Source organism: Tasmannia lanceolata, unplaced genomic scaffold (assembly GCF_043159265.1).
Source record: "Tasmannia lanceolata isolate RefF3 unplaced genomic scaffold, GAP_Taslan_0.1 ptg000007l, whole genome shotgun sequence".
Taxonomy (NCBI): domain Eukaryota; kingdom Viridiplantae; phylum Streptophyta; class Magnoliopsida; order Canellales; family Winteraceae; genus Tasmannia; species Tasmannia lanceolata.
The window spans coordinates 15,803,213-15,829,345 of NW_027518684.1; the positions used below are offsets into that span (position 1 = coordinate 15,803,213).

Consider the following 26,133-nt stretch of genomic DNA (forward strand, 5'->3'; position numbering starts at 1 on the left):
GTGATGCAACAGATTTTTAGGACATGTCTGGCAAGGCTTCTAAATATCGCCCCATTAAACAGCAGATTGATGAGAGTCTTCGGAAGCAACTATTAGTTGCTCCGAAGAATCCTAGTTTTTATTCAAAAAAGTAGGTAAACAGCCGAACAAGATTTTTGAGAAGTTTTGCTTTTCTCATTTTCCACAGCTACAAAAGAGGAGAATCTGAACACGCCCTTAATGTATGTTACATCCATTGTAAGGATAAACAGATGGATGAATTGGATGGAGAAGATTTTGGGATCGAGTTTAGCGTAATTTAGACATCATACTCCATTTTAATTAAGTAGCTCAATTAGCTATTTCAATTTTGTAACACATGTAATGCATGATAATGTACTTAAACATTTGATAAATGATTTTATCTTCTTTTTTTTTCGTACCCTTGGTGACTTGTTAGAGTTAATCAAAGAAGATGGAAACACGTTTTTAATTGATAAAAAGGGAAATGAAAAAAAATAAAAAATCCTAGATCTAAGAAGATTAGAACACATAATGGTGGATTCAAGTAGCTTCTAAAGTCAACCATTTGGCCATTAGTGGGAAGTGCACCGATGTTAGCGATTCCACCACGTGTTAAAACGAAAAATTCTGAGAATTATTCGCTAATGAAGAAAGTAAAATATTTGGCAACCGTAATATTTTTCGTAGAATATTAGTTTGTTCCCCGTAGTGAGAGAGGAGCAGGGAAGGTAAGGGAGGGAGAAACTTGAGGAGGCATGAGTAAGGAGTAGTGAGAAGTTGCTGAAAATTGAAAAAAATAAAATAAATTTAGGACATGTTTGACAACCATGAAAAAAGATTTCATGGAATCCCCCTGTTTACCTAGAGTGAGAGGGGGATAGAGGGCAAGTAAGAAAGATTGTGAGGGTAATGAGTAAGGAGAGCATGAGAAGAGGTTGGAAAAGAGGGGAAAAAATTCCTAATACTAAACTAAGACTTCTTCTTTTTTTTCCTATTTTCCAGGCCGTTCCTATGCTCTCCTCACTCACCACCCCTGAAATCTCTCTTCCCCATCTGCCATGCCCCTCTCTCACACTAGGTAAATAGGAATTCCATGAAATTATTTTTCAATTATGATTTAGCTGACACTTTGAATTTATTGTTAACACATGTGGCCACCTGTGTCGACACTCCTTTCGACGCTTTCAAATATACTACTAGAAGTGTCATATTTAATGTGAACATATTGACACGTTTTTGTACCTTGTCAAGTGTGACATTCTTTTTATTAAAGAATACCGTATTTACCTCTTTTGCTATTAACTCTTCTTTTAGCTCTTTAACTAATATTTGCTGTTATATCTCCCCCCATAAACCTAAACCGCTAAACAAATTCTTATTCTAATGTTATATTCATTGTATCGTATTGTCAGCTTTCTCATTGCAAATTGGTGAATGAAGAGAACTAGATTAAATTGATGAATGCGTTGTTATTTGATCATCTCTTATTTATTTTAGAGTATAATTGATTAATTCTAAGATTTATTAGTTTGTTAAATGAATACCATATTTATATTGTCGCATATATATATATATATATATACACCATTTCTAGACTTTTTGTCATGTCAGACACCTCTTATCTATTTTGAAATTCGACACACAAATCCCTGTTTCTAATTTTTGGGGGTTTGCCATGTCCGACACTGTGTGTATGTGTCCACAATTCATAGTTTTTCAATAAAATGATATGGTACTGTTTGCAAGTTCATGTGCATAATGGGGATACAACATCTGAAAAAGTAGTTGTCGGATCAAATATCAAGGGGAGCGCCCCCTTTACATGCATGAACACATAAACACCATATAAAAACTCGACCTTTCGTGGTTGCCAACCATGGCCATAGTTTACCTGGCTGTTATTTTATTTTCCCTCTTATTTTCAGCCACAATCATATTTGTCTCATTCACGTCCTCTCAACTCTGTCCCTCTCCCTGACCCTCTCTCACCACCGGGTAAACTAAGGGCCTGTCTAGACTGCAGGAAATTTCTGGAAAATTTTGGAAAGGAAAAATATTTCTAAAATTTCTTACTTTATTTACACACTAAAAAAAGATAACTTGAACCAACCATATTCAATTTTTATCGACAGGAGCCTTCAATTTATTATGATATGTTTCTAAATTAATGTTAATCATATCATTTCCCTCTAAGTTGTGGGAAGAAAAGAATTCCGAGAAAAAAAATTATGTCTGAAACGTTTTTCTTGCAATCCAAAGGGGGCCTAAGGGTGTGTTCTTTGACGCTTCTCAATCCCCTTTTTTAAATCAGGCAAAACAGACGGGTGGAGCGAATCCGCTTAACTCTCAGAATTTGTTACAAATCATCTCAAATTTCCATTGAGATTATGAAATAAAAGAAGGGTGGAACAGGTTGATGTTGAATTAAATGAATAAGACAAAATCTGCTGATCAAAGTGAGCCTGTGGCTGTTCTCTCATGCAAGAGTCAGCCGCGAAATGCCTTCCCGTGAAATTCCCTAGCAAATCCCTATAACCTAATATCCCATAAAAAATATCACAGTTGCAAAACATGGCAATTAATAACAAGAGATTTTATATGGTCTAGCCATATAAGCCCTTATAGTACCGCATTTTTCAAAAGTACTGTATGGACCACACTATAGGCTGATCCAAACCGTCCATGTGATGGGCCACAACATAAATAGGTTGTGACCCAAAAATCATTTCCATAGGATGATCCTAGCCCTCCTATCTATAGAGGTTTCCACAATATGCAGTTTCTTAATAGATCTGAGGGTTGGAATCATTATAGAGGTTTCCATAATATGCAGTTCCTTAATAAGAAGAGATTATGCGCTTCTCTTGAACTTCCTTTTTATTCAAGTTTTCAAAATATCAACGTACATGAATAAGAACAAAGGCCTCATAAAACACCCAAAAAAAAAGGTGGGAAGGAAATGACAAAAAGGCCCTCCCTGACCCTGAGCCCCTCCTCTCTCTCTCTCTCTCTCTCAATATTCAAATACCAGTTATGCCTCTGCTTCTCCTTTTAGTTTTATTATGGCTTCTGGGACGGTAATGGTGAGCATGACGGGCTGGTCCAAGGAAGAAACAGTTATAGCTTCACCTTTCTCCAACTCAACATCATTGGCTTCAACATCTTTTATCACACACCCATTTTCAATTCCTCCATTTATTGCCTCTAGAATTTCCATGGCTTTTTTCTCTTTGTATTCCTTGTATTTGCCCCATAGAACTGAGTAGAGGCCTGCAACAATTAGAATGCCACCAAGAATACTGCACCCATGAGAGGAAAAAGATCAGTAGCGTGGTAGATGAAACTAGTAAAAAAAGGAAAAGAATAAGATTATTTGATGCTTTTTTGATTTATTATCTATTGTTCTTTTGATAGGGATACTAATATATATATATATATATATATATATATATATATATATATATATATATATATATATATATAATGAGAATATTTGTTGGAAATTAATCTTGACCGAGTTTTGCTTTCATCTTGATGAATGTATCGGTCTTCAAAGCTTTTGTAAAAATATCCGCAACTTGATCTTGAGTCTTGCAAAAACGAACATTGACAACTCCACCAATATTGAATTGGGACATACCCATGATAAAAAGTAAACTTGATGCATATAGAAGAAAAAGGGAAGAATCTGTTTTTTTTTTTTTCTAATGTAAGAAAATAAATTGGAAAGTGTTTTCTTTCTTTTCAACATATGCGAAGTATATAACAGAAAAAAATTTAAAATAAAAATGTGATGAGGATGTTGAATTGGAATATACCCAATAAGTGAAAGCAGATAAAAAGCAAATTTGAAGTACATAGAAGAAAAAGGGAAGAGTGTTTTTTTCAATAAGAAAATATATAGGAATGTGGGTTTTTTTTTTTTTTTTTTCAACAAATTTGAAGTATATAACAGAAGAAAAGAATAGTGATTTTTGTCATATAAATGCCTTTTTATTTATTTTTTAGGGTGATGTGAAATGTGTTCGAGAGTAAAAAGAAATTACCCTCCTAAAAAGATCTTTTCTGCAAGGATAAGAGATCCCATGATGGCTACTATGATCATCATAAGGGGACTAAAGGCAGTGGCAAAAACAGGCCCTCTTTTCTGCATCACTAACCCTTGGACATAGTAAGCAACGCTAGAAGAGACAATCCCCTGCACATGTAAATACAATTTTATTAGAAACTATTGGATTATAAATATGAGAGAGAGAGAGAGAGAGAGAGAGAGAGAGAGAGAGAGAGAGAGAGAGAGAGAGAGAGAGAGAAAGAGAGAGAGAGAGAGAGAGAGTAACCGCATAGGCAGCAGCAAGGAGGTTCATGTCCCAGCCAATGGTCCAGGTAGAAGGTCTGTGATCCATCAGAAAGGTGACAGCAATGGACTGTAGAGTTCCCATAAAGCATATCAAGGCTGTGAGAGACAGATTAGCTGTGTATCTCCTCATTGTTATTGCCTGCAAACCCAACACCAAAAGCAGAAAATTTTCCTTATTTTATATCATAGTCCTGTAAAGTACTAAAGTACCCTTAATTAATACTTTGAAATATTACCTTAGTATTTTAAGACCATAATTAAATCTAAATAAAGATGCCAATAAAAAATAATAATAACAACATAGCAACCCAAAAAGGTTCATGAAAATGAAAGCCATTATAAGATAGATTAAGGTTTTTTCTTTTTCTTTTTCTGTTTCTTGAAAGAGAGAGGTGGTTTTTAAGTGGGTCTTTGTGATTGTCTTGTTTACCTGTAAAATGAAGAAAGCTGCCCAAGCTAGAGTTGCAATGATAAGTAAGATGGAGCCCTTGAACCAGTCTTTGTCAGTTGCTCCAGTAGTGTTGGTCACATAGGATTTCCTAGGATGGATTTGGTTGGTCCACAACATCTCCACAACAGGCCCTTTGTATAAGGTCATCAACATGGCCCCAGCCACTGTCACTACAGTTCCCAACACCTTTGCTTGACACCTCACTTTCTTCATGTCTAATTTCTCCATCCTATTTCACCACCAAAATCATCAATTCTCATGGAAATAATGATGATCAATATATATATAGAAAACGGTTCCTACACATATGTGTAGATAAGTTATCTACACACTAGCTTAAAATACAGTGGGGGCTACATTATTTGGGTGATCCAAACCATTCATGTTTAAAGACATCCATTTTACCTCCACAAATCGTAGGGTTGGGATGATCCTATGGATCTGATTTTTTGTAGACACCCTATCTATGTGAGGGTCTTTAAAATGGATGGCTTGGATCACCCAAACAATGTGGGCCCCCACTGTATTTTAAGCTAGTGTGTAGAGAACTCTCTACACATATGTGTAGGAGCCGTTTTCTCATATATATATATATATATATATATATATATATATATATATATATATATATATATATATATATATATATATATAAGGCTTAGTGCACTTTCATTGATTGTGGGCCCATAAATTAACTGGACTCAATAGAGTATTAAGACTTGGGCGTAAAACAAATTTTACGCCCATTTTTAAGTGGAATATGCATGGGTGTAAAATTTGATTTATGCCTATTTTAAGTCTAAATGGAGCATAATGTGAAAACCCAATAATTTCTCCATCCTAATTCACTACTAAAACCTTCAATTCTCATGGAAATGATGATGATAGTGATTGTGCACTTATGTAAGTGGGCCCATTAATTATCTGAATTTGAAGAGAGTACTAAGGTCATTTCTATCCACGATAAAGGGGCATCAAACAAATTTTACACCCATCTTTTCCTGATTGTGCATGTATGTGTAAGACTTATTCGTCCTTCATTGATTGTTGGCCCATAAATTATCTGAATTGAAGAGAGTACTTAAGGCTCTTTCTTTCGGTGTAAAATGGCGTAAAACAAAATTTACACACATTTTAAGAGGAAAATGGTGGTAAAATTTGTTTTACGCCCATTTTAAGTAGAAAGGAATTGAGCCTAACGTGAAATTAATTACCTGAAGATGACCGCCATGACAAACGTCATTGCCGGCAAGATGTTGCTCATGGCACAAGAGAAGGTCGGGGAAGTGAGTTTGAGACCCGCATAGTAAAAGTTTTGATCGATCACCGGCCTAGGAAATCCAATTTTGTGTCAAAGACACTAACCAAAAATTTCCATCACATAATGCAATCTTAAATCATAGAATATCTAACTAACCCGAGAAGGCCCAGAACAAAGATCTGCATGAAAATAGGAAATGTAACCTTGGGTCTCACCTTCCTGTGACACACAAACACAAGTGTATTAGACTCATTTCCATAAACATAAGTTAAGGATGATATTATCGAAAATATATATCGAAGGGTAAAATTTTTACCTCTCGAGGATGAGAGCGAATGGGGCGATGACTGCGGTGGCAAACGCGTGGCGGTAGACGACGAGCACGTAATGGCTCATTCCTCTATTGAGGGAGACCTTAGTTATAATGTTCATACCGGCGTAGCCAAATTGGAGTGAGATCATGGCGATATATGGCTTGCACCGTTGGATCAAGTTAGTAAAGCATCCTTGGCCTTCCATGTTTTTTCTAAGGAATTGAGAAGGCCAAAGGAGAGAAGAGGAGAAAAACAGGATGGGAGGACGAGGAGGAAGAACCCAAATGGTTTGTAGTGTTTTTCCTAAGTAAAGATGGCAACCCCGCTCGAATTTATAAGGTTTTGGGAGTCTCTATTCAAATAATTTTGTGGGCACTAAACAAAAAGGAAATGCTCTCTTACGTGTGAGGCTAACTTTAGATTTACCGTTTTCATGGCCCCCCCTGCATTCATCAGCATGTGCCCACCTGGGATTTATGTGAAAATTTGAAAATTATCACAGCCAAAATTACCCAATTAGAAGGTCAGGGCCCACACATGAGTTGAGTTCCACATGGCACAAATGGGTGTATGTTTAAGTGGGTGGTGGGACCAGCGTGCGTAACGTAGTGGCGAGCCATTTGAGTGGATGTCCAAACGGATTGGAGATTGGTGCAATAGTGATGCAGCCACATTCGACACCACGTGATGCGGCGGCCCGGCAATTTTTAAAGTTTACGAGAGCTTATGGGCCCACACGGATCATGAACTTATGGGCCCACATGGATCAGTGGCAACGATCACCACAAACTAGTATTTTCAAGCTTATCATCTTCGATCCAACGCTGTGATATCCAATCACAATGTACGCATGGTGTCTGTGTGGGGATCGAAACCGTTCATTTTACAAGCTACAACCAATTGAGTGTAGAATTATCTGTGCCACAATGTGCGGACGGGCCCTACTGCACGATCAAATAGGAAATCTGTTTAGCCTTAGATGGGCCCAGGAAAAATTAAGATCACAGCTACATTACTGACTTGTTCACTACAGAGGACCCCTATTAGTAAGGGGATTTCCTCAAATGAATATTTTCCCAAATGAATATATGATTGACATCGACACGCCTTCATTAAGCAAATGATATCAAAACGGAGCCCCTCTTTCTTTCTTTTTCGGTTGGGGAAAGAAAGGGGGAGAAGGAAAAGCTTTTCTAGGATTTCTGACCTTTTCATTGTCTGATACACATGAAAAACAATGGAAAAAAGTTAACCTGAACCGACATGGTTCAAGTTTTATTTGGAGGGGACCTTGATTTTATCACATTTTCCCTTTAAATAAGCCATGGCTATGTCATTTCCCTCTAAATTGTAGAAATGAAACAAAATCTAAGAATCTCTCTCTCTCTCTCACCTATCGACATGCTAGTTAACATACCACATCAAAAGAACTCAATTTTATATGCAGATAGAGCTTTTTCTTATATACATTTATTTATGCCTGAGTTCTAAGTTCAACCTTCGCTTGATTAAATTAATATTGATCTTTAGGCTCTGTTTGGATTGCTTGAAAAGCATTTCTTGAGTAAAAACTTTCGTTTTTTGTTGCCACAACACTTCAGAGGAAAATGATATACTGTAGTGATATCACTATAAATTAAGGGAAATGATATCTCGACAACCATATTCTTATATTTTCACAAACCATCTTGTCCTTTAGTATTTAAAGAGCTATCAAAAGGTTATTACATTTCCCAAAAAGCTCTCACAAGCCAATTAAAGAAGAAAAGACAAGATGGGTTTGTGCAAATATCAAAATATGGTTGTGCTTATAACATTTCCTTTCTTTGAATTGTTTCCGTTTGGGAAATGTTATCAGTACAACCATGTTTTCATATTTGCACAAACCCTGCTTGTCTTTTCTACTATAATTGGCTTGGAGAGCTTTTTGGGAACTGTAATAACATTTGACAGCTCATTAAATACTAAAAGACAAGATGAGTTCGTGTATTTATGAGAACATGGTTGTGTTTAAGACATAACCAAAAACAATAGAAAAGCATAAAATTTGGGAAAAAGTTTTTCATTTCCAAACTTCTCCAAAAAGTTCCTGCAATCCAATCAGGGCTAAGGTTTTGTAAACAAACTATCGATTAACGGTGGGAACTTCAAGATAAAAGGAAAAACAGATGCCATGATATTCTGGAAAGCCAATAATCAGTTGGGCCCCTCACTATCAGTTGTCACAATCTCAAACAAACAGGCCCACTCAGTAAGCAGTAAAGCCCTTTATTTCTCTCCTGATAATTCCACAACATTCTCTTCTAGTGGTGGGTGAGCTATGAATACTCAACTACAGTTACAACAAGACAAATTGTCAGAAATATGAGAGAGAGAGAGAGAGAGAGAGAAGGGGGACATGGTCACATGGGTTGGTTGTGTGGGGTGCCCTTATAATTCAGTGAGTGTCCCACAAAGTAAATGGAGGTGAGTTCTATCAAGAGAGGGGTGTTGGAATTTCTAAGGCATTTCTTTGAGAGAAGAAAGGTTTAATTTTTTTCCAAAAAAAAAATTAAAAATTAAAGTAATAAGTGTACATTTTTCTTTAAATTTCTATTTTCCTTTTCCATGTTTGGAATAGACTAGAGGCGTGTGTGAAAATACCACTAAGAATGTTTGGTTGAAAAATAGGGTCTGATCAAGAGAGTGGATGCTTCCCAACGTCACCTGATTTGTTTTATATTTTTAGCTTTTTGGTTTTGTCCTCTTGTGGCTTTCATGCTTTGTCGGCATCTCAGGTGTGGTGGTGGGGGCAGAAAGAATTTTAGTAATGAAATCAAATTCATATTACCCACATAAAATTCATGAAATGGAGAATCACAAAAGCCAAGTCTAACATCGTTCATTACCATATAATGACCTATGAATTAAAATACAAGCATAACAACACATGCACAAGAAGTAGAAGAAAACCTACTCAGAAATACAAAATATACGTGGGACCCATCTAAGTATTGGACTGGGTGGGACCCATACTTAATGCCAGTGTTAAAGTGCTAAGTGGGGGCCCACCTAAGTATGGGACTGGGTGGGATCGATACCACACGTTTAAAAGGTCTAGCCTAACACGTTCCATTGGGTCTAGAGCTTTTCGCGTATTGGTAAGGTACTTAACGTTTGGTATCAGACAAGCCATCATGTCCTGTGTTCGAGTCACGGACCCGTGGGGGAGGACTACCTCGAAAGAGTTACTTGGTAAAAAGCAAGAGTGAAAGCAGCCGGAGTGAAGTTGCCACAGAGTGGGCCGCCGCGGAAGAGGCGACATGTGAAGAGGGTTACCTAGAAAAAAGGCCAAAGTGAAAGACGCCAGAGTGAAGAGGGTTACCTGGAAAAAAGGCTAAAGTGAAAGACGCCAGAGTAGGCCACCGAGGACGGCAAATGCAGAAGCATAGTGGAATATTACGGTCCTAAGTGGGGCCCGCTTAATTATGGGACTAGGTGGGACCCAGCCTGTATAGTATGGGACAGGTTTAAAAGGCCTTGCCTAACGCCCTCCAGAGCAATGCTAGAGCTGCTCAACGTGTCTGAGATAGACGAGAATGAATCTTCCACCTTGAGAAAGATATAATACAGAAATACAATCAGATTAACTGAAAGCCCACAAAATCCGTTTTCTTTTCTCTCGAACTAAAATCTTACACTTCTAATCACTTGAGAAATAATAAAGAGAAAGCTCCTGCTCACCGCAAGAGAAAACGATCTCCTCTCTTTTCCCTCTTTCCTTACCAAAGGTATAACTAGTTCAAAACCTAAGTCCTCTCTCTCTCTCTCTCTCTCTCTCTCTCTCAGATTAGATTAATTTCTTTTCTTGGTTGCCAGACATGCCCTAAAGTTTTCCTTGGAAAGAAAACAAATGACAATGGAAAGAAACGTTTTAGTATAGATAGATATATAATATGGGTGGTACACGTATGCACACATCAATAAGAACATTTGTTTAAATGCCTGCTCCGCTTGTACATCCAAAATATTTTATAAAGTATCACACTTTTCTTTGCTATATGTTTTGCATGCAGACACAAAACTGCTTCATAGCCCTGTTTGTCAATCGATTTTACACAAAATTTGTTGAAGTATTAAAGATTAAATACTGCCCTTCTCCAACAGCTTAAGCTTTTGGAGTAATTGGTCAGTTTCACATGGCATCAGAGCCGAAGGTCCTGAGTTCAATCCTCCTTGATAGCAAAAATCCATATGCAATGGCCAAACCAAAAAAAAGGGGCCACATGTGCCACGTGTAGGCCAACCCTAGAAAGAGGGACCACACGTAAGGGGTAGTGTTAAAGTATAAAAGATTAAATACTGCCTTTCTCCAACAGCTTAAGCTTTTGGAGTAATTGGTCAGTTTCACAAAAATGCAAAGTAAAGTCCAACAATAATTTTTAAATTCACAATCGGTTCTCAAAATCCAAAACAACAGGGTCTTAGATTATTTAGAATAGTGATTACCACAATGCTTTTGGTAATTTCATTACACTAACATGGAGAGAAGTGTTGTCTATAACATTTACCCTTTTTGGACCAAGCATTGAAATCATAGCACAATCAAACCCTCTTTTGTTTGCTTATAAAATTCGTTCTTATGCATAGATCATGCAAACTATTTGTTGCCTTCTAAACTTCCAAAACCCTATAGGGTCTTCTTTTACACCCACATTCCTCTCCACCCAAATGCAGTTTGTGGTTCCTTTGAAGGATAATCTTAGAGAGAAGAAAGAAGACATGAAGCCATAGGTGTCATCCCTTAGATTGTCTTTGCCATATCTTGTCATCTCCTTGACACTAGTTTGCCCAATAATGTCTACATAATTGAGTCAATCTTGTCCTCCTTTTGTCAGAAGCCATAGATCCAACTTCTTTGGTCAAAGATTCAAGAACTAAAGCCTTAGAAAATGAAACTATAGGTTCAATCAAGTAGCCACCCATGAGTGAGCTTTACAGTTTTTTGCTTTTAATTGTAGACTAATCAAACCCAAATCGCTAAAAAATGTACATTATTTGTCTTCTAAACCTAGATTTCTATTAGAGAGATGTGAAATGGTCAATGTAATGTCTTCATTAGTGCTACCAATCAACAGTTATTCATAGTAAACAGTTAAACACTCAGTCCTAGTCCAAACAAGACGTCGAAAAAGAAGGGCATGAATCAAAGAACTCGTCCATTTCAATCCTTTCATGTCACTTAAACTAACCTTTCTTTTGTTTAAGTTAGTGAGATGATGTGATTTAATGGCCTGTTAGCCATCTCTCTCTCTCTCTCTCTCTCAAAATAGAGATATTATATGATGACGGGCCATATAAACATGTAAAGGTGGTATGCCAGAAGTACCACCCTTGATATTTGATCCCACAGCAGCTCCTCAAAAAGTGAGCTGCTGTTGGATCAAATATCAAGGATGGGATGATGGGTACATGTTTCTACGGCCCTTCATCATAGAAATTCTCCCTAAAATAACCTTTCTAACCTTTATTTTGTTCAAGTTGGTGACATCATGGCCTATAAGTCCTATCCCTCTCTCATATATTTATTTTTCTGCTCCTTTCTTCACTAAAGCAAGATCAATGAATGGAGTCCCTTTCAAAGAGGGCACAAAAGAGATACCACATTTGATATTAAAACATTGTGACAATGAGGGAATAACTGCAATCCATTTCATATATGCGTATTGCGCGCCCACGAGCATTGTAGTTTTGGGATTTCTCATATTCGTTTCTGTTACAATAATTAAGGTATCGTTCTCACCATTCATAGATGATCAGAGACTTGCTTGGTGATAGCTTTCCGGGAATTGTAAATTTGGAAACACCCTTTGTAGTTGCTAATTAGAGAAGTGTAAAATAATGAGCACATTCTTCAGCATGGGAATGTAGATATCATTTCTAACACTCTACACCGAAACAAATGTGTATAGTTGAAAGGTCCCCTGAAAATGGGAGAACTGAGTTAAACTAAATATTGGAAAAATCATTTCCTTGGGAAATCAGTTTCCAGCACTGTACAACAAAAACCATTTTCTAAAGAAATCACTAGAAAAATAATTTTCTAGTGATATTTTTGCCCCCTTTTCTTCCTCCAGCCACCCCCTTGTAATGTAGAAACAGTAATCATAAATGCAATGGAGGGGGGAACCCAGGGAAGAAAAGGGGGCAAATATATCAGTTCCAAAAATTATTCCATGAAATACTTGTGGGCCCGATTATGAGAGGAGCTGAGGAGGGGTAGAGACTTGAGAGGTTGTGAGAAGAGAGTATGGATAGATAATCAAAACCATTAATTTGGTTTTGTAGGCCTTTATGGCTTTATCTGACGAATGGGATGTCCCTTCAGCATAGAACCAAGGCCATGGCTCACCTCATGATCTCAGCTACACATGTTCACGTTATAATATGTTATCCAAGAACAAAGACGACGCGAACAGAGGATTGCAAGTCTATCCAGGGATAAATTAAACACAGGCTCATTTCCTTTCGACGTAAAAATGGACGTATAATTTGTTTTATGTTGTAAAAATGAACATAAAACAATTTTTAAGTCGAAAAGAAACGGAGCTTAAGAAAAAATATACCCAGTTGGGATAAGTGTTGTTCGATGTAATTACGCCTGTTGCAATGGCTTGTCATTGTAAAAGGCCTAAACAAAGAGTCTGATAATGGAAATTGCAGAGAAAGGAATGGTTATTCTAGGGGAAATTCAATGCTCAAACAGGCAAAAGCCCATTCACCAGAAGGTTAGGATCATCTGATCAATGTTAGTTCATGGCTCATCCATGATAAGTGTCACTATATGGAGGGTCTAGATCATTCCAACCGTAGAGCCTAATGTATGTTAGTGAATGGATAATTAACCCTTAATAGTGATTAAACAAAGACCACCTCTTTACGTAGCACAAACTAAACGTGGAGTTACATTAAAACTCCAGAAACATTCAACAACAAAAACAGATCTATGAAGCTTCTAACAGTAAACAAGCTCCAAGAAAGCAGTTTAGAATAGTATTCTAAAAAGTTAGAACTCTGGGTTGAAACATTGGAATAGCAGGTACAATCCCTACAGTTTTATAAATTCTACTGTAACTGGTTTTCAGCCTATGGAAACCAGGTATCCATTTCCCACAAGAACACAAGTCACATTTCCAGCCCATAAAATCCATAGGGATTTTCCAGCCCATAAATCCACAGGAAAAACAAACTATTTGTAAGTAGGGAGGCATATCCATGTCCAACCCTTGGGGCATTTTATAGAAAAGGACAACAAGCATCCATTTTTACCTATACTTTTTTCCTCAAACCCTTCAATAAATAAGCCAAAAATGTGTGCATATCGGCAATAACATAGGCAAGAAAAAGAGTACAAAAGAAACAAAAAATTGCCTTACTGAGATGAGGTTTTCTCCTTTCTTGCCAATGACACTGCCTTGTGCTCACTGCCAGCAGTAACAACATAACCTGCTCCAACCTGGCAGGAAAAAACAGAGACCCTGTAATAAGAAAACCCAAAAAAATGAGGGAAAAAGAATAAAGAAAAAAAATAAATTACCTGACAATCCTTGAGAACCACACGCTCTTGGAGATGGACATTGCTGCAAATAACAGAGCCTTGAACTGAACATCCATCTTCAATAGTGACATGGTTCATCACAACCGAATTGAAAATCTGCAAATAGAAGGAAAAGGTCTCCTTTCAATAAATAGATAGAGAGTTCCACAACGCCGCGTACTTTCTTTAAATTTGGCAACCAATGGTTAAGCCATGAAAAGGGTCCAAAAAAAACATGGACCCAGTTTCCATATATTAGCTGTGCAACAGTCTTACCACTTCACTGATGTGAGAAAACAGATGATAAAATCTCATTTTTTTACTGGAACAAATTATGAAATTTTTTGGAATTTTTTTTTCCAATTTTACTATGTAGGAAATCTACCTTTACATTGGAACCAATTCGGCAATGAGAGCCAATGACAGATCGCTTGACGTTACATTTGTCACCTAGTTGTGAACCTTGCCCAAGCATGCAATTCGGTCCAACCTAAACCATAAAAAAAAAAAAAAAACTCAATATAAGTAAAAGAAAGGGGTTGCCATTAAAAAAAATAAATAAATAAAAGAAAGGGGTTTGCCGCCACAGTATATTAAACAGATAGGTTTTACACATGTTGATTAATTCAGAACCCAGCCATGATGCCTGTGTTTGGCTAGGCTGCAAGTACCTAGAGCAAGCTCCAATCTAATTAAAAAAAGAACAAAGAATAAAGGGGCCTATCCATTGATTCACTATGCCAATTTTCAGACACGCCAAACTTTGGAATCATCTTACAATTTCTGGGCCAACATAAGTTTCACAATATTGGTTAAATGATATTGGTAAAGGGGCCTATTACTAGACCAGTTGTTGAAAAGCAGGAACAAGAATTGATCGACATAGAAATTTTTGTAATGAATCAGTTAAGAGATAAAAGCAGGAATACCACAAACAATCGGCGAAGACCAGAAATCTAAAAGTAATTCTGTCTTCACAATTTTGGGTTTTTTTTATGGAACTCAAATAAAATCGTTGTATTTAATTGATTCTTGTCTTCCAAATAAGCAGCAACCAAGAATTGCACCTAAAGAAGCAATGAGCAGTTTTAAGTAATTTTATGTAAGAGTTTGGCTCACAGTAGTTTTTGATCCAAGCTCAGCCGTTGAGTGGATGATGTTGTTATGCACAGAGAAAGAATATCCTGAGAGGTGACTCGCCGCTTCTCCTATCACCTACATTTGAGAAGAAATTCCAGTTTGCCCAATTGAAAACAGACAAAAAGCTCAAAAGAAAATTAAGTAAACAAAGTCACAGAAACACAACGATTTGATGAAGGTTCTCACATCTCGATTTATGTCGCTGAAAGCTTGAATAGAATTTAAGCGTGCACAGTACTTGTTTTTGCTGGCAATATAAGCACAGCATTTATGTGTTCTTCTTTGAACAGCCGCAGAGCCATTAGGACCCACAGCATAGAGCTCATGAAAGCCAGGAGTAGAACTAGTTAAGTGGTGAGAGCGCCACGTTTGGTTGTTTTGGGAAGCGTCTCTCTCATTCCAACCTTCTTCTTCTTGAGGCACACCGCTGGATGATACTTCTGACCTCTAAAAGAAATGGGACGGAACCAGTTGAGAAAAATAAGTAAGAAAATCACAAAAAAAAAAAAAATGAATGGCTTTCACTTTGACTAACCAGCTGGGACCTCACGAGATACGGCACTACATCCTGCTTTATGCTTTGGAAAGCAACCTGCTGATTCAAAACCTCTTGCAGAACGTTCCTGATAAATAATAATAGTGATGACTGATGAGTAATAAATTACAGGGAAGAGAAAATTCTGAAAAAGTCCAGAAAGTGAATAGTAACTCAGAAAGAAGGCAAAAACTCAAACCTCTTAAATGCATATAAATGAGCATCCATGAGATCAGAGCGTATTTCCATCTATACACAGTAAAAATGAAGTTAGTGAAAGCAAAAATGACAGGGCCAATAAACTAAATTGAATGTTGAGGGCCTTGACTGAGTATAAAAACAAAAGCCCGGTAAATGCTCTGAAAATGCTCTTCTGAACTATATCATGATTCACACCTGGCCTACAGCCCGGAAAATGCTCTTCTGAACTCGAATATCTTTCTCAATCTCGGCCCCTGTAAAAGATATATTGACATTTCCATAAGTGAGCATATCAATTAATGTAGTGCATGCAAGGTATTCCCTCGGAACAAACCTGTGGCTACAAATAATAAGAATTGTCTTGTGGGGTCCAACCCTATGATATTGTATCGTCCTGATTTTTTGGCCTTGTCCTTTCCCCCAGAGGAACCAGTTTCTGATGGACCACTGACAGGAGGAGTACAAAGCAATGCAGTTACAGCAGCATCATGTCTTCTATGAGCAGCCGCCACAGCCCCAGGAGGCACATCACAAACAAGGTCACCACTCACAACCTACAGAAAATACAAACCTAAGTTAATAAAAGAATAAATAAATAAATAAATAGATATTTGGTTCTATTAAGAGAGGAATGCTAAAGTGAGGGGTGCTCTTGCAGAAATTGGATGAAAGGGCGCCCCCATTAGTTGAAACATCACAAAAGGCATTTATAATAGGTAAAAGTCAAAGAGCATTTATTGCATTTTTGTGAAGTTTCAACCAATGTGGGTGCCCTTTCGTACGATTTCTGCAAGGGCGCCCTTCAGTCTAGCATTCCTCCTGTTAAGAAATTGGTTATTACCAATATGTCTTTTGCAGTAAGGTGGTGCGCAACAGCCCGGAGTGCACCTGCAGTACCAACATCCTCGGGGATCTCGGCTACCTACAAAGGGCAAAATAATAGTCTTTTTTTTGTTGGGTAGTATACCAAGAAAAAATATTAATTAGAGAATAATCAAATCAACTCTAGTAGTGGTCTAGTAATTGTTGAGACCAGCCACATAAGCCATTGCTGCCTAAAAGTCTCATAGGTTTGCAACTTTGCATCTATACTATCATTAAAGCATAAATTCCGGGGTAGCCACTTAGTTTTTTTAGCCACGATAGTCACTATAGTTTTTTGGTGGTGTAAAATAAGCATTCCTAAAGGAAAAGGAGAAAAGAAACCTGCAAAGAAAGCGATAACCTAAAGCCCTAGGCGTCTGGTAAAAACATACCCAAGTATAATAGAGTCAATAGAGTCTCAAACATACCCAAGGGACCAAGTATAATCAGTAATACCCAGAACTAATTTTCGGTGTAAGACTGATGCAGACCAGATAATCAATCGACGTCCCAAATAATCAATCAATGGGATTTTTGGTTGATCAAAAGATCAGCAGTAAATTGAAATTGCGCGTGGACAGTAGCGACATATGTTATTTTTAGGACATGTTGTTTCCTTTATTTTCTTTCTTTTCTTGGATGTTTCCTTATTGAAATATAAGTCTAATTTCGTGTAGTTCTCTTATTATAAAGCATGCCCATTCAAGGGTTTTAGAAGAGACAATGATATGTTGTGTTTGATTTCAGGCTATGCTTAAGGAGTTTTAACTCTTCTTATTTTGAATGGTAGGTTTTTTTTTTTTTGTTTTTTTTTTTGAAATATGACAAATTTATTCATACCATGAAGATTACATCGGGGTCCCAACACGTATTATATAGTATGAATAGCCAGGAGCATATTCCAAGGCCAGAGAAAACAAAAATCAAACTTTTAACAATGTCACAATAAAATGCCAACCCTGTCCTCCATTCCTGTACACAATCCTTTGCAATCCAACCAGTTTGTCTAAAAAAGAAACCACATTTCCATCTCCATCAGTATACTACAAACTTTGGGAGAAAAACCATTGCGAAGACTTTTGCGATCCCATCTTGAGATCTTGAAAAAGACATAGAGCCAAACCACTTTCAGCCTTTCAGGCATATTTCCACCAAAGAGGATTGCTATCTACCATTGCATTAGCACCCCAAGGTAGTCTCCTCAAAACAAAACAAATTCCAGTTCTCCTACACTCCTTTTTAACACCCCCCCCCCCCCCCCCCCCCACCCCCAAAAGATTAATTCCAAAAGACTAACCCACAACAATAAAGAAAAAGAAACAAGCTCTTAACCAAATCTATACCAACCCATTAATCTTCCCCCCCAATCAAGAACAACTTCGTAACTCCCTCAGAAGAAAATCGATCACAAATCCAATCTCATCCTCTTTTGACAGAAAGACAATGGAATTCGCGGAGTCCACTTCCTTACCTTTCGAGAGCTTTTTTGCAGCAAAAAAGATCTTCCAGCTTTCTAATTCCCTCCGCATTCTGTTGAGCGTCCTCCTTTAATTGCTTCCATTGTCTTTTTATTATACCCCTGACAATCTCCCTGGGAGTAGGAGACTCCCTAGAGGCTTTCTCTTCGTTGTAGACCATCGCCCTTATCTTTCAAAAGTCCTCCACTTGCTCCGAGAAATCCATAGTCTGTTTCCTTTTACGATTAGGGGTGAGACCATTCATGGAACTCCTGAGTAAGCTCAAGATACTCCTTTTTAACGAGGAAGAGACCGCCCAGGAAGGCCAATAGCAGGGCCCCACAAATCAAACCATAGCATGTGAAACAAGATTTCCAACATGTAAATGGTAAGACATTCGATGGGACCGGATACATCTCTATAGTCCCTAGAGGCTTTCTCTTCGTTGTAGACATTCGATGGGACAGGAAACAAGATCAATTCATGATAAACATCTGTTTCGAGGAAACCGCCGACTCCACATTATCACTTTCGATGATACAGTAACTAAATGCCTCGCACCAAGCGCCCCATGGCAAGGAATTAAATGTATTTCAGTCCAATACTGCCCCACACAACCTTTTGTTTTACACGAGGACACATTTTCACCTTTGTCCCCCACCTCTAACTACTGGATATCAGTCCCTTCATTTGAACTCTACTACTGATGCTAGGTCAGAATCTTACTGATACACTATATCCTTTACCACTTAGATTTATCTTTACTCCCCCAATCCCCTAAAATTCCTTTCCAACCAGTTTCATTAGGGACAGAAGCTGGAGAACCCCCAATGACCTTCCCTTCCATTCACCCTAGGGCTTCGCATGCTCTGGAATAAATTTGGGATAGATCAGCTTTTTTCTGAAACCCACTCAACCACTCTTTTCTTCGTATGACTTCCTGGGGGTGGCTTTATACTACAACCAGTTCTCGCCCTCGTAATCTTGGTTTCTTTGAACTAGGTAGCCAAATTTTATTCAAGCTCCTGTTTTGGTCGTCAACATCTTGTCATCGTCACCATCTTACTGCCATCATCATGCCATCCCCTATCTTGTCATCGCCATCTTGCTGTCAATTTGTGAAGAAGATGGGATTGAGCCTTTAGCTCAATGGTCAAGGCTTTGTTCTTCAACCTGGGAATGCTTTCCTTGATCCCACTAAAGAAGACAAATTGACAAAATGCCATATTTGCAATAATTTAGAAGTAGAGAAAGAAATTGCACAGTAAATGCTTTTTTTTAATGATGATAATTTTATTAATGAAAAGAAAAGGGAAAACCCTACGAGCGAGGTGGTCGGAACAACAATAAAATGAACCAAATTACAAGACAGAGAACAACAATCCAAAAAATCAAGGGGAACATTTAAATAATCTCCAAACTTGTCCTATCAACTCCTGATAGGGCGAGGGAATCTGCCTCCCAGTTAGTCGATCTCCGAACATACTACAAGCAAACCGGACATCCCTCCACACGATCCTGAATCTCTTCAATCAAGTTTGTGAACTTCCACAGGTAGGATAGGCTCTCATCTATCCACCTGATGACATTGAAGGAATCTCCCTCTACAATAAGTTTACTCATATCTCTAATGTAAGCGATCCTAATTCATTGCAACACTGCCCTTCCGCCTCCTGGGGTCAAGACCCCGATGGGGCCCCAAAAAGCCCATGTAGTGGATCCTGTTTCATTGTTGAGAATTCTTCCTACTCGCCATGGTTACCGATGCTTGATCCGTCAAAATTTAACTTCAGCCAACCTAGACCTGGAGGGTTCCATCGGGGGGAGGGGAGATCGTAGGTCCTTCCCTTGCTTGAACAAATCTTCTTCCAGCATCGTCTATTGTCTATGCGAGGATAGCTAGAATCAAAGGAAGATCATTGTCTATGCGAGGATAGCTTGAATCAAAGGAAGATTCTCACCCAAGAGATAATAAGTGAAATGGCCTTCATATAAATAAAATACAGACCATTGGCATCATTTTCGAATATTCGAGCATTCTTCCCCTTCCCAAGGACCCATATAATAATATCCAAAAGCATTACCTTCTAAAGGATCCTCCATTTCCTAGGCCAAGGTGCAAAAGACCAGTTGTCTAGGAGACCAGGGAATCTCTGGCAATCCTGCAGTGAATAGACAAGTGATCTACGAATTCACCTGCCTTCACATAGAGAGCAAAGTCATCAACGATGAGACTTTACGGTTACGCAGACTGCTAACTGTCAAAATCTTATCCTTAAAAGCATTCCACTTGAACACAAACTCTAGGAGGTGCAGGGATACTCCACGCTCTGAACAAATGAGACGAAAGTGAACTAGGATTAATATGATGATACAAGGAGTTCACCTTAAACATCCCAGATGACATTAGGTTGTCAAGCTTGCCAAATATATAGGGAGACGATATCCACATTTCCTTGTTTTGATATTGACACTCTGTTCTTTATTTTAGTGTTGGTTGTTGATAGCTTTTAGGGAATTGTAACAGCCAACGAGAAAAACTGTAAAATTAAGAAAGGAATTCCAATATCAGAACCAGGGAGTCCTAATGTTATATCCCAATATACAGTCCCTCATATATGACATGAAAATATATTCATATCATAGGATGGCCTGACATATATTCCTTAAACTAAAGAAATATGATCTCTAGCTCCCATTTTGTACAAGACCCCAATTCTAGGCCAATATAGCTTCGTAAAATCAACTATTTTTATGCCAGGATATACTCCAAATAAACATTCCAGAATAGAAAAAAAATTATCTCTACAGTTTGTGTATAGGGAATTCATATTCACTAATTTCTTTGATTTACAGAGTTTTCTAATCGGTCAATAGATGTTGTTACAATACCCAAATAAACAATTGATATCGAACAAAAAAAGTGTATAACAATCAGTATCAGAATAAAGAATGAATATACTATGGAAGTTTGGGAAGGAACGGAAAGGATGCGGGTTATCAAGTGCAAGTATGGATGTACCCTGGGGAACATGTATCAGATGACAAGTTTAGACACAGTGGAGCTATAGTCTGGGGTATATTGAGGCAAAGCTATAAATTTAACAAATGGATAAGATTCAGAGTCTACTCGGGGAACAATAACAGATTCTGGCATGACATGTGGTGTTAGAAGGACACTTTGATAGGGAATGTGTTTCCAGACTTGTTTTCAGGGGTGATGGATAAGGAACTGTTCGTCAGGGATTGCTTTGAGTGGGTGTGTCAGGCAAGATAATGTGGAAGTTTAATTTTAGAAGAAACTTCTTTGATAGGGAACTGAAACGGGTAGCGAGCTTGCTGGAGATTTTAGACAATTGCTACAACAAGAGGTCTGGTGAAGATAAGAGGGTTTGTTCTTGGAGGTGTCTTTAATATCAAATCATTCTATCATAAGCTAGTTCCGAGCCCTGGACCTTTGCCTCTAGCTAGAGTGTGGGGCATTCCAGCACCCCCAAGGGTATACGACTTTGGATGGACAATCCTCCTTGATGGGATTCTCGTAGTAAGGATTATTGTAGTCAATCATCTCAGCAATTGTCCTATGCTGATCGTGGATCATTGCGCCCTATGTGTGGAGGCAAGTGAGTCAGTGAATCATATGCTTCTCCATTGTAAGATGGCTAGAGAGGTATGGAGCAGAATTATGGGCAGATTTTAGCATCTCGTGAGTGTTCCTGTCTAGACTATCTGACTTGTTGGAATGTTTGTTCTTTGCCCCATGGAGGAAAGGAGGTAACATTTTCTGGAAAGTGGTCCTGATTGCCACATTGTGGGTTCTTTGAAAGGAGGAATGAAAGGGTTTCCAAAGGGTATGTTTAGAGAGCTCAATTTGTGTACGCAAAGGTAATATCCTTATCTATTGCATGGGTTAAATCCCTTCCTAGCTTCAGGTTTGTTTCAGCCTATAACAGTGAGCAGATTGCGATGTCATCCCCTAGAAGGGAACCACTGGGTTCGGGTGGGAGAAAGTTAACTTTGACGACTCTGGCCTCGGTAACCCTGGGCCTACGGAAGTAGGTGGTATACTAAGGGATGACCATGGAGTTACTCCATCAGCCTTCTCATGTCCTATTGGGATAACAGACTCTAACGAAGCAGAGGTTAGAACAGTCCATCAAGGTTTGAGGAGCATAGAGTGAAACCTATTTGATAGCCTACTAGTCGAGGGTGACTCACTTAAAGTCATTAGTTGGTTGGAAGAAGTCATCCGATCCTATAGAGTTCCGTGCACTAGTTTGACGAGATCTACGATCGTGTGGAGGGATCGTCCATCTCCTTTCATCGTGTCAAAAGGTTGGCCAATAACGAGGCAGATAGGCTAGCAAGGGATGGCCTCACAAGGGAAGGCCTCACAAGGGAAGGCCTAGAGTTCTTTGATTTCCTCCCCCGTGAGGGGTTGTATGTATAGGGCTGGCAATGGGGCAAGGCGAGGTGGGGATGGATGTTGCATCCCCGTCCAACATTCGTCCCCACCTCAAGGAAAATTCCTTGTCCCCGTCCCTGCTTCGGGGATGGCAGGGAATCTCCGTCCCCACCCCACGGGGAATATCTAATCCCCATCCCTGCCCCACGCACTAGAAGACAAAGGCCAAAGGGTAGATTTAGAATTTTAAAAATTAATGCAAATTATGTACTGATAATGGCATAATGCAAGGTATTGAATCAGGGAGGGGAGGGACTAGAGCCATCCCGTCCCCGCCCCTGCCCCACATGCGGATTCCCGCTTTTACAGGTGAAATTGCCAGCCCTATGTATGTAGTGTATATTCTCATTGTCTTCTCATTTCTTTGTTTCTGTGTTTCCTCCCTTTTTAATAAAATTCTTCATCCTTCAAAACAAAGGAGTGATCCTTTCAAAAAAAGAAAAAGAAAAAGGAGTGAATATACTATTGTCCCTTATGCATTCATCAATGGAAACCAAAAGCCCCCAAATTAAAAAAAAATCTAGAAACACCACAAAAGATAGAAAACAATAAAATAAAAATCAAAGAAAAGAAATCACACATACCTCAACATGAAGACGATCAACAAAGGCGCCCGAAATCCAACCCCCAACCCGAAGAGCGGCATCCTTTCCTTCCACGACCTACACCGAGAAACCAAAAAAAAAAAAAAAAAAACCTTAGCTCATACCACAAACCAAAGGCTATAAAAGCACATAGAAAGATGGAGTAAATGAGATTAGGGTAAAAAGGGAACACACAACGATGAGATCTTTGAGATTGCTGGCTTCCAAGAGCTCGAGAACGTATGAAATAACGGGACGATTTGCAACGGGAAGAAGAGCCTTTGGAAAGTCCTAAAAGAAAAAAAAAAGTAAAATAAATTGCGTTAGCGAAACACAAAAACAAGCAAAAGAAAGGAAAAAGGAGAAGTACCTTGGATACGAGAGGAACTAGGTTTTTGGAAGTCCCACCGGCTAATACTACCACCTGAAAATCCATGGCATAGAGAGGGAGAGGGAGAGACGAAGAGAGAGGGGTTTCGCAGGTTTATTATGAAAGAGGGTGGAAATATCATTTGAGAAGTGGGGAACGAGTGTACATAGGATGGGCCATAGATCGAAAATTTGTAACAATCAGAAGATCGCGGGCGTTCATTTTGATAATCAGATGTTGGAAATGGAATGACCGAATGAGGCATGTTTTCTTCCATGTATTAAACTAAACTATATAATATATTTAGCCCTTCAGATGACATAAGACGGGGATGTAGCTCAAATGGTAGAGCGCTCGCTTTGCATGCGAGAGGTACAGGGTTCGATCCCCTGCATCTCCATTTGGGGCGTAGTTAAAAGGTTTAACTATTTTTCACTCAAATATTTTTCTTGAGGAATGATAGAATGAAGGGCGCCGCCCTTGAAGCTGGTTTTTGCAAGGGCGCCCTGCATTCTATCATTCCTATTATTAACCATACTACAATCCATATAGAAAAGTGGGGATATTTGGGTCATTTCGACATGCTAAAGAAATAAAGAAGAGAATTTATATGATAAAAAATCAAGGGCTAGGTACCTGGTTGGCCATCATATCTACTACAATAAGCTGGGATGAAAAGAAGAGAGTTTTTTCGATTTTTTTGAAAATTATGTGAGAATTACACGTCACATTTCTTGACTTTTTTTTAACAAATGCACAAATTCAACTTATATAATTTCAATCCTACCCCCTCCTTTATGCTTTTAACAAAGGCACCAATTAAATCATATAATTTCAATCCAACCCCGTACTTTATGCTTTTAACAAAGGCACCCATTAAAGCCCTATAATTTCGATCTTATCCCCTCCTTTATGGTTTTTTAATTAAAAAATTATAGGGTGATCTTGACCATCCGATTTAAGATAAGAGGAATTATGGAAACATCTATAGATTGGAGGGCTAGGATCGGCTTATGGAAATGATTTTTGGGGCACAACCTATTTATTTCGTGTTCTATCACATGGACGGTTTGGATCAACCTATGACGTGGTCCGTACAGTTCTTTGTCGACAAACTGCCAGTAGCCAGTAGCCCGTCTACTCGCACTATAAATCCGCCAAGAAGAAAAGAGAACCATTTGCGAAATTCTTCCACAGGTGTTTTTACAAAACCCTCCGTCTATATTTAGAACCCTTTGTGTTTGATAATTCTCATATATATATATATATATATATATATATATATATATCTATGAACTGTAATTCCTATTATTTTTTATAGGGCAAATGATGAGAAAAATGCAATGTTTATTCGAAATTATGAAAAAATGGTAGTAATTTGTAAATTATTAAAAAAGGGTGTGAGGTGAGAGAAAAAATGTATAAAGACAAAAATACCCTTACTTTAGGTTTTTACCTTTTACACTGTTTATACTTTTGTTTTTTACTTTTCACACGGTTTTTTTTTTACCTTTCTCTTCTCCGACAAGAACTCTCACCGCCGGTGGAGAAACGACCGTTGTCACCGTCGTACGTCCGCGTGAATCTCGGTGACGCACCACCTACTCGCCGGAAAACATCCCCTCTCGCCGGAAATCTGCTTCGTCCACTATTCAAAGGTAATTTTTAAACATTTGATGTAGGGTTTTCTTAAATTTGGGTTTTTTTCGTGATGGGTTGGATCTCACGTATCTGAAGCTGTTTTAAGTACCTCTTTGGTAGTTTGTGAGAGGGATTTGCATGAGTATGTAGTTTTGAAGCCTTTGAAATGCTTTACAAGGGGTTTCATTTGTATGGATTTTGAAAATTTTGGATTTTAATGGGTATCAAAGGGTTTCGTTGGGCTTTGATTTTGTGTTTGAAAGGGTTTCGTTGAGGGCTTAAAATGTGAATAATGAGTAGAAAAATCATAGGAGATCTAGATCCCAAGGGGCATTGCGAATCTTCCGCCATTTTTCCTTCGCTAACGATTTGGGAGTATTTTTGAGAAGCAATTGCATTTTGAATCTGTGTCCTTGTATGTTCATTCTCTTTTGGTAAATGAACTCAACACTAGTTATCTACAAAGCACCTACATGCAAATACACAGATATGTTAAATCAATGGGTTCTGGTTTTTCTATTATTTATACCCAGTTGTTATCTGATATTCTGTAACTTTGGATGGTTTAAGGTTCTCTACAGAAGCACATACATGCAAAAAAAAATTTGCTTTTAGAGTTTCATATTGGAAATATTATTTTTAAAATGTTAAATCATGAAAGCCCAATATTTAATTGTAGGGATTTATAAGTCAATACAACTTTCCCAGACCTACTTACTTTTAGAAGCATTTACCAAAACTTTCTTGAGAGAGATGTCTTCACTTAATATCAATTCCAAGATTAGCTTACGCTTCAAGTAAATATAAGAAAAAAAGGAATATTTTCCATCTCAAACTTATGACAACCTATGCAACAATTTAGCACTCTAGCAAATGGAAACTGAAGTAGACAAGAACCATCTCAAAGTTGTTCT

The 26,133-nt window shown here is 38.2% G+C and overlaps 2 protein-coding genes and 1 non-coding gene across 3 annotated transcripts; 1 reads left to right on the forward strand and 2 right to left on the reverse strand.

Moving 5' to 3' along the window:
• Positions 1-2,862: 2,862 nt before the first annotated feature.
• On the reverse strand, positions 2,863-6,695 carry LOC143881045 (WAT1-related protein At5g07050-like). Its single transcript, XM_077384038.1, has 7 exons — positions 6,389-6,695; positions 6,229-6,291; positions 6,026-6,142; positions 4,791-5,040; positions 4,341-4,499; positions 4,050-4,201; positions 2,863-3,302 (listed from the first exon to the last, which is right to left on the reverse strand). Exons 1-7 carry the CDS (start codon positions 6,589-6,591, stop codon positions 3,035-3,037), a joined length of 1,212 nt encoding a protein of 403 aa, XP_077240153.1. The 5' UTR covers positions 6,592-6,695; the 3' UTR covers positions 2,863-3,034.
• A 6,902-nt stretch (positions 6,696-13,597) lies between these two features.
• Positions 13,598-23,733, reverse strand: LOC143881046 (transferases/nucleotidyltransferase). The gene is made up of 13 exons (XM_077384039.1): positions 23,579-23,733; positions 23,404-23,499; positions 23,209-23,286; positions 16,680-16,760; positions 16,173-16,392; positions 16,034-16,092; positions 15,837-15,886; positions 15,638-15,725; positions 15,289-15,549; positions 15,082-15,177; positions 14,348-14,452; positions 13,963-14,079; positions 13,598-13,881 (listed from the first exon to the last, which is right to left on the reverse strand). The coding sequence occupies exons 1-13, from the start codon at positions 23,642-23,644 to the stop codon at positions 13,798-13,800; spliced, it is 1,401 nt and encodes a 466-aa protein (XP_077240154.1). The 5' UTR covers positions 23,645-23,733; the 3' UTR covers positions 13,598-13,797.
• Positions 23,734-23,905: 172 nt separating this feature from the next.
• Positions 23,906-23,978, forward strand: TRNAA-UGC (transfer RNA alanine (anticodon UGC)). Its single transcript has one exon. It is a non-coding gene; the product is annotated as a tRNA-Ala (tRNA).
• The last annotated feature ends 2,155 nt before the right edge of the window (positions 23,979-26,133 follow it).

Coding starts and splice junctions, on each gene's coding strand:
- LOC143881046 (XM_077384039.1), bottom strand. CDS start 23,644: ATGGATTTTCAGGTGGTAGTATTAGCCGGTGGGACTTCCAAAAACCTA. Junction 15,887..16,033: donor TTTTCCGGGCTGTAGGCCAG/GTGTGAATCATG, acceptor TACTGTGTATAG/ATGGAAATACGCTCTGATCT. Junction 14,080..14,347: donor GAATTGGTTCCAATGTAAAG/GTAGATTTCCTA, acceptor TTCTATTTGCAG/ATTTTCAATTCGGTTGTGAT.
- LOC143881045 (XM_077384038.1), bottom strand. CDS start 6,591: ATGGAAGGCCAAGGATGCTTTACTAACTTGATCCAACGGTGCAAGCCA. Junction 6,143..6,228: donor TTTGTTCTGGGCCTTCTCGG/GTTAGTTAGATA, acceptor TGGATTTCCTAG/GCCGGTGATCGATCAAAACT. Junction 5,041..6,025: donor GTCATGGCGGTCATCTTCAG/GTAATTAATTTC, acceptor GTGGTGAAATAG/GATGGAGAAATTAGACATGA.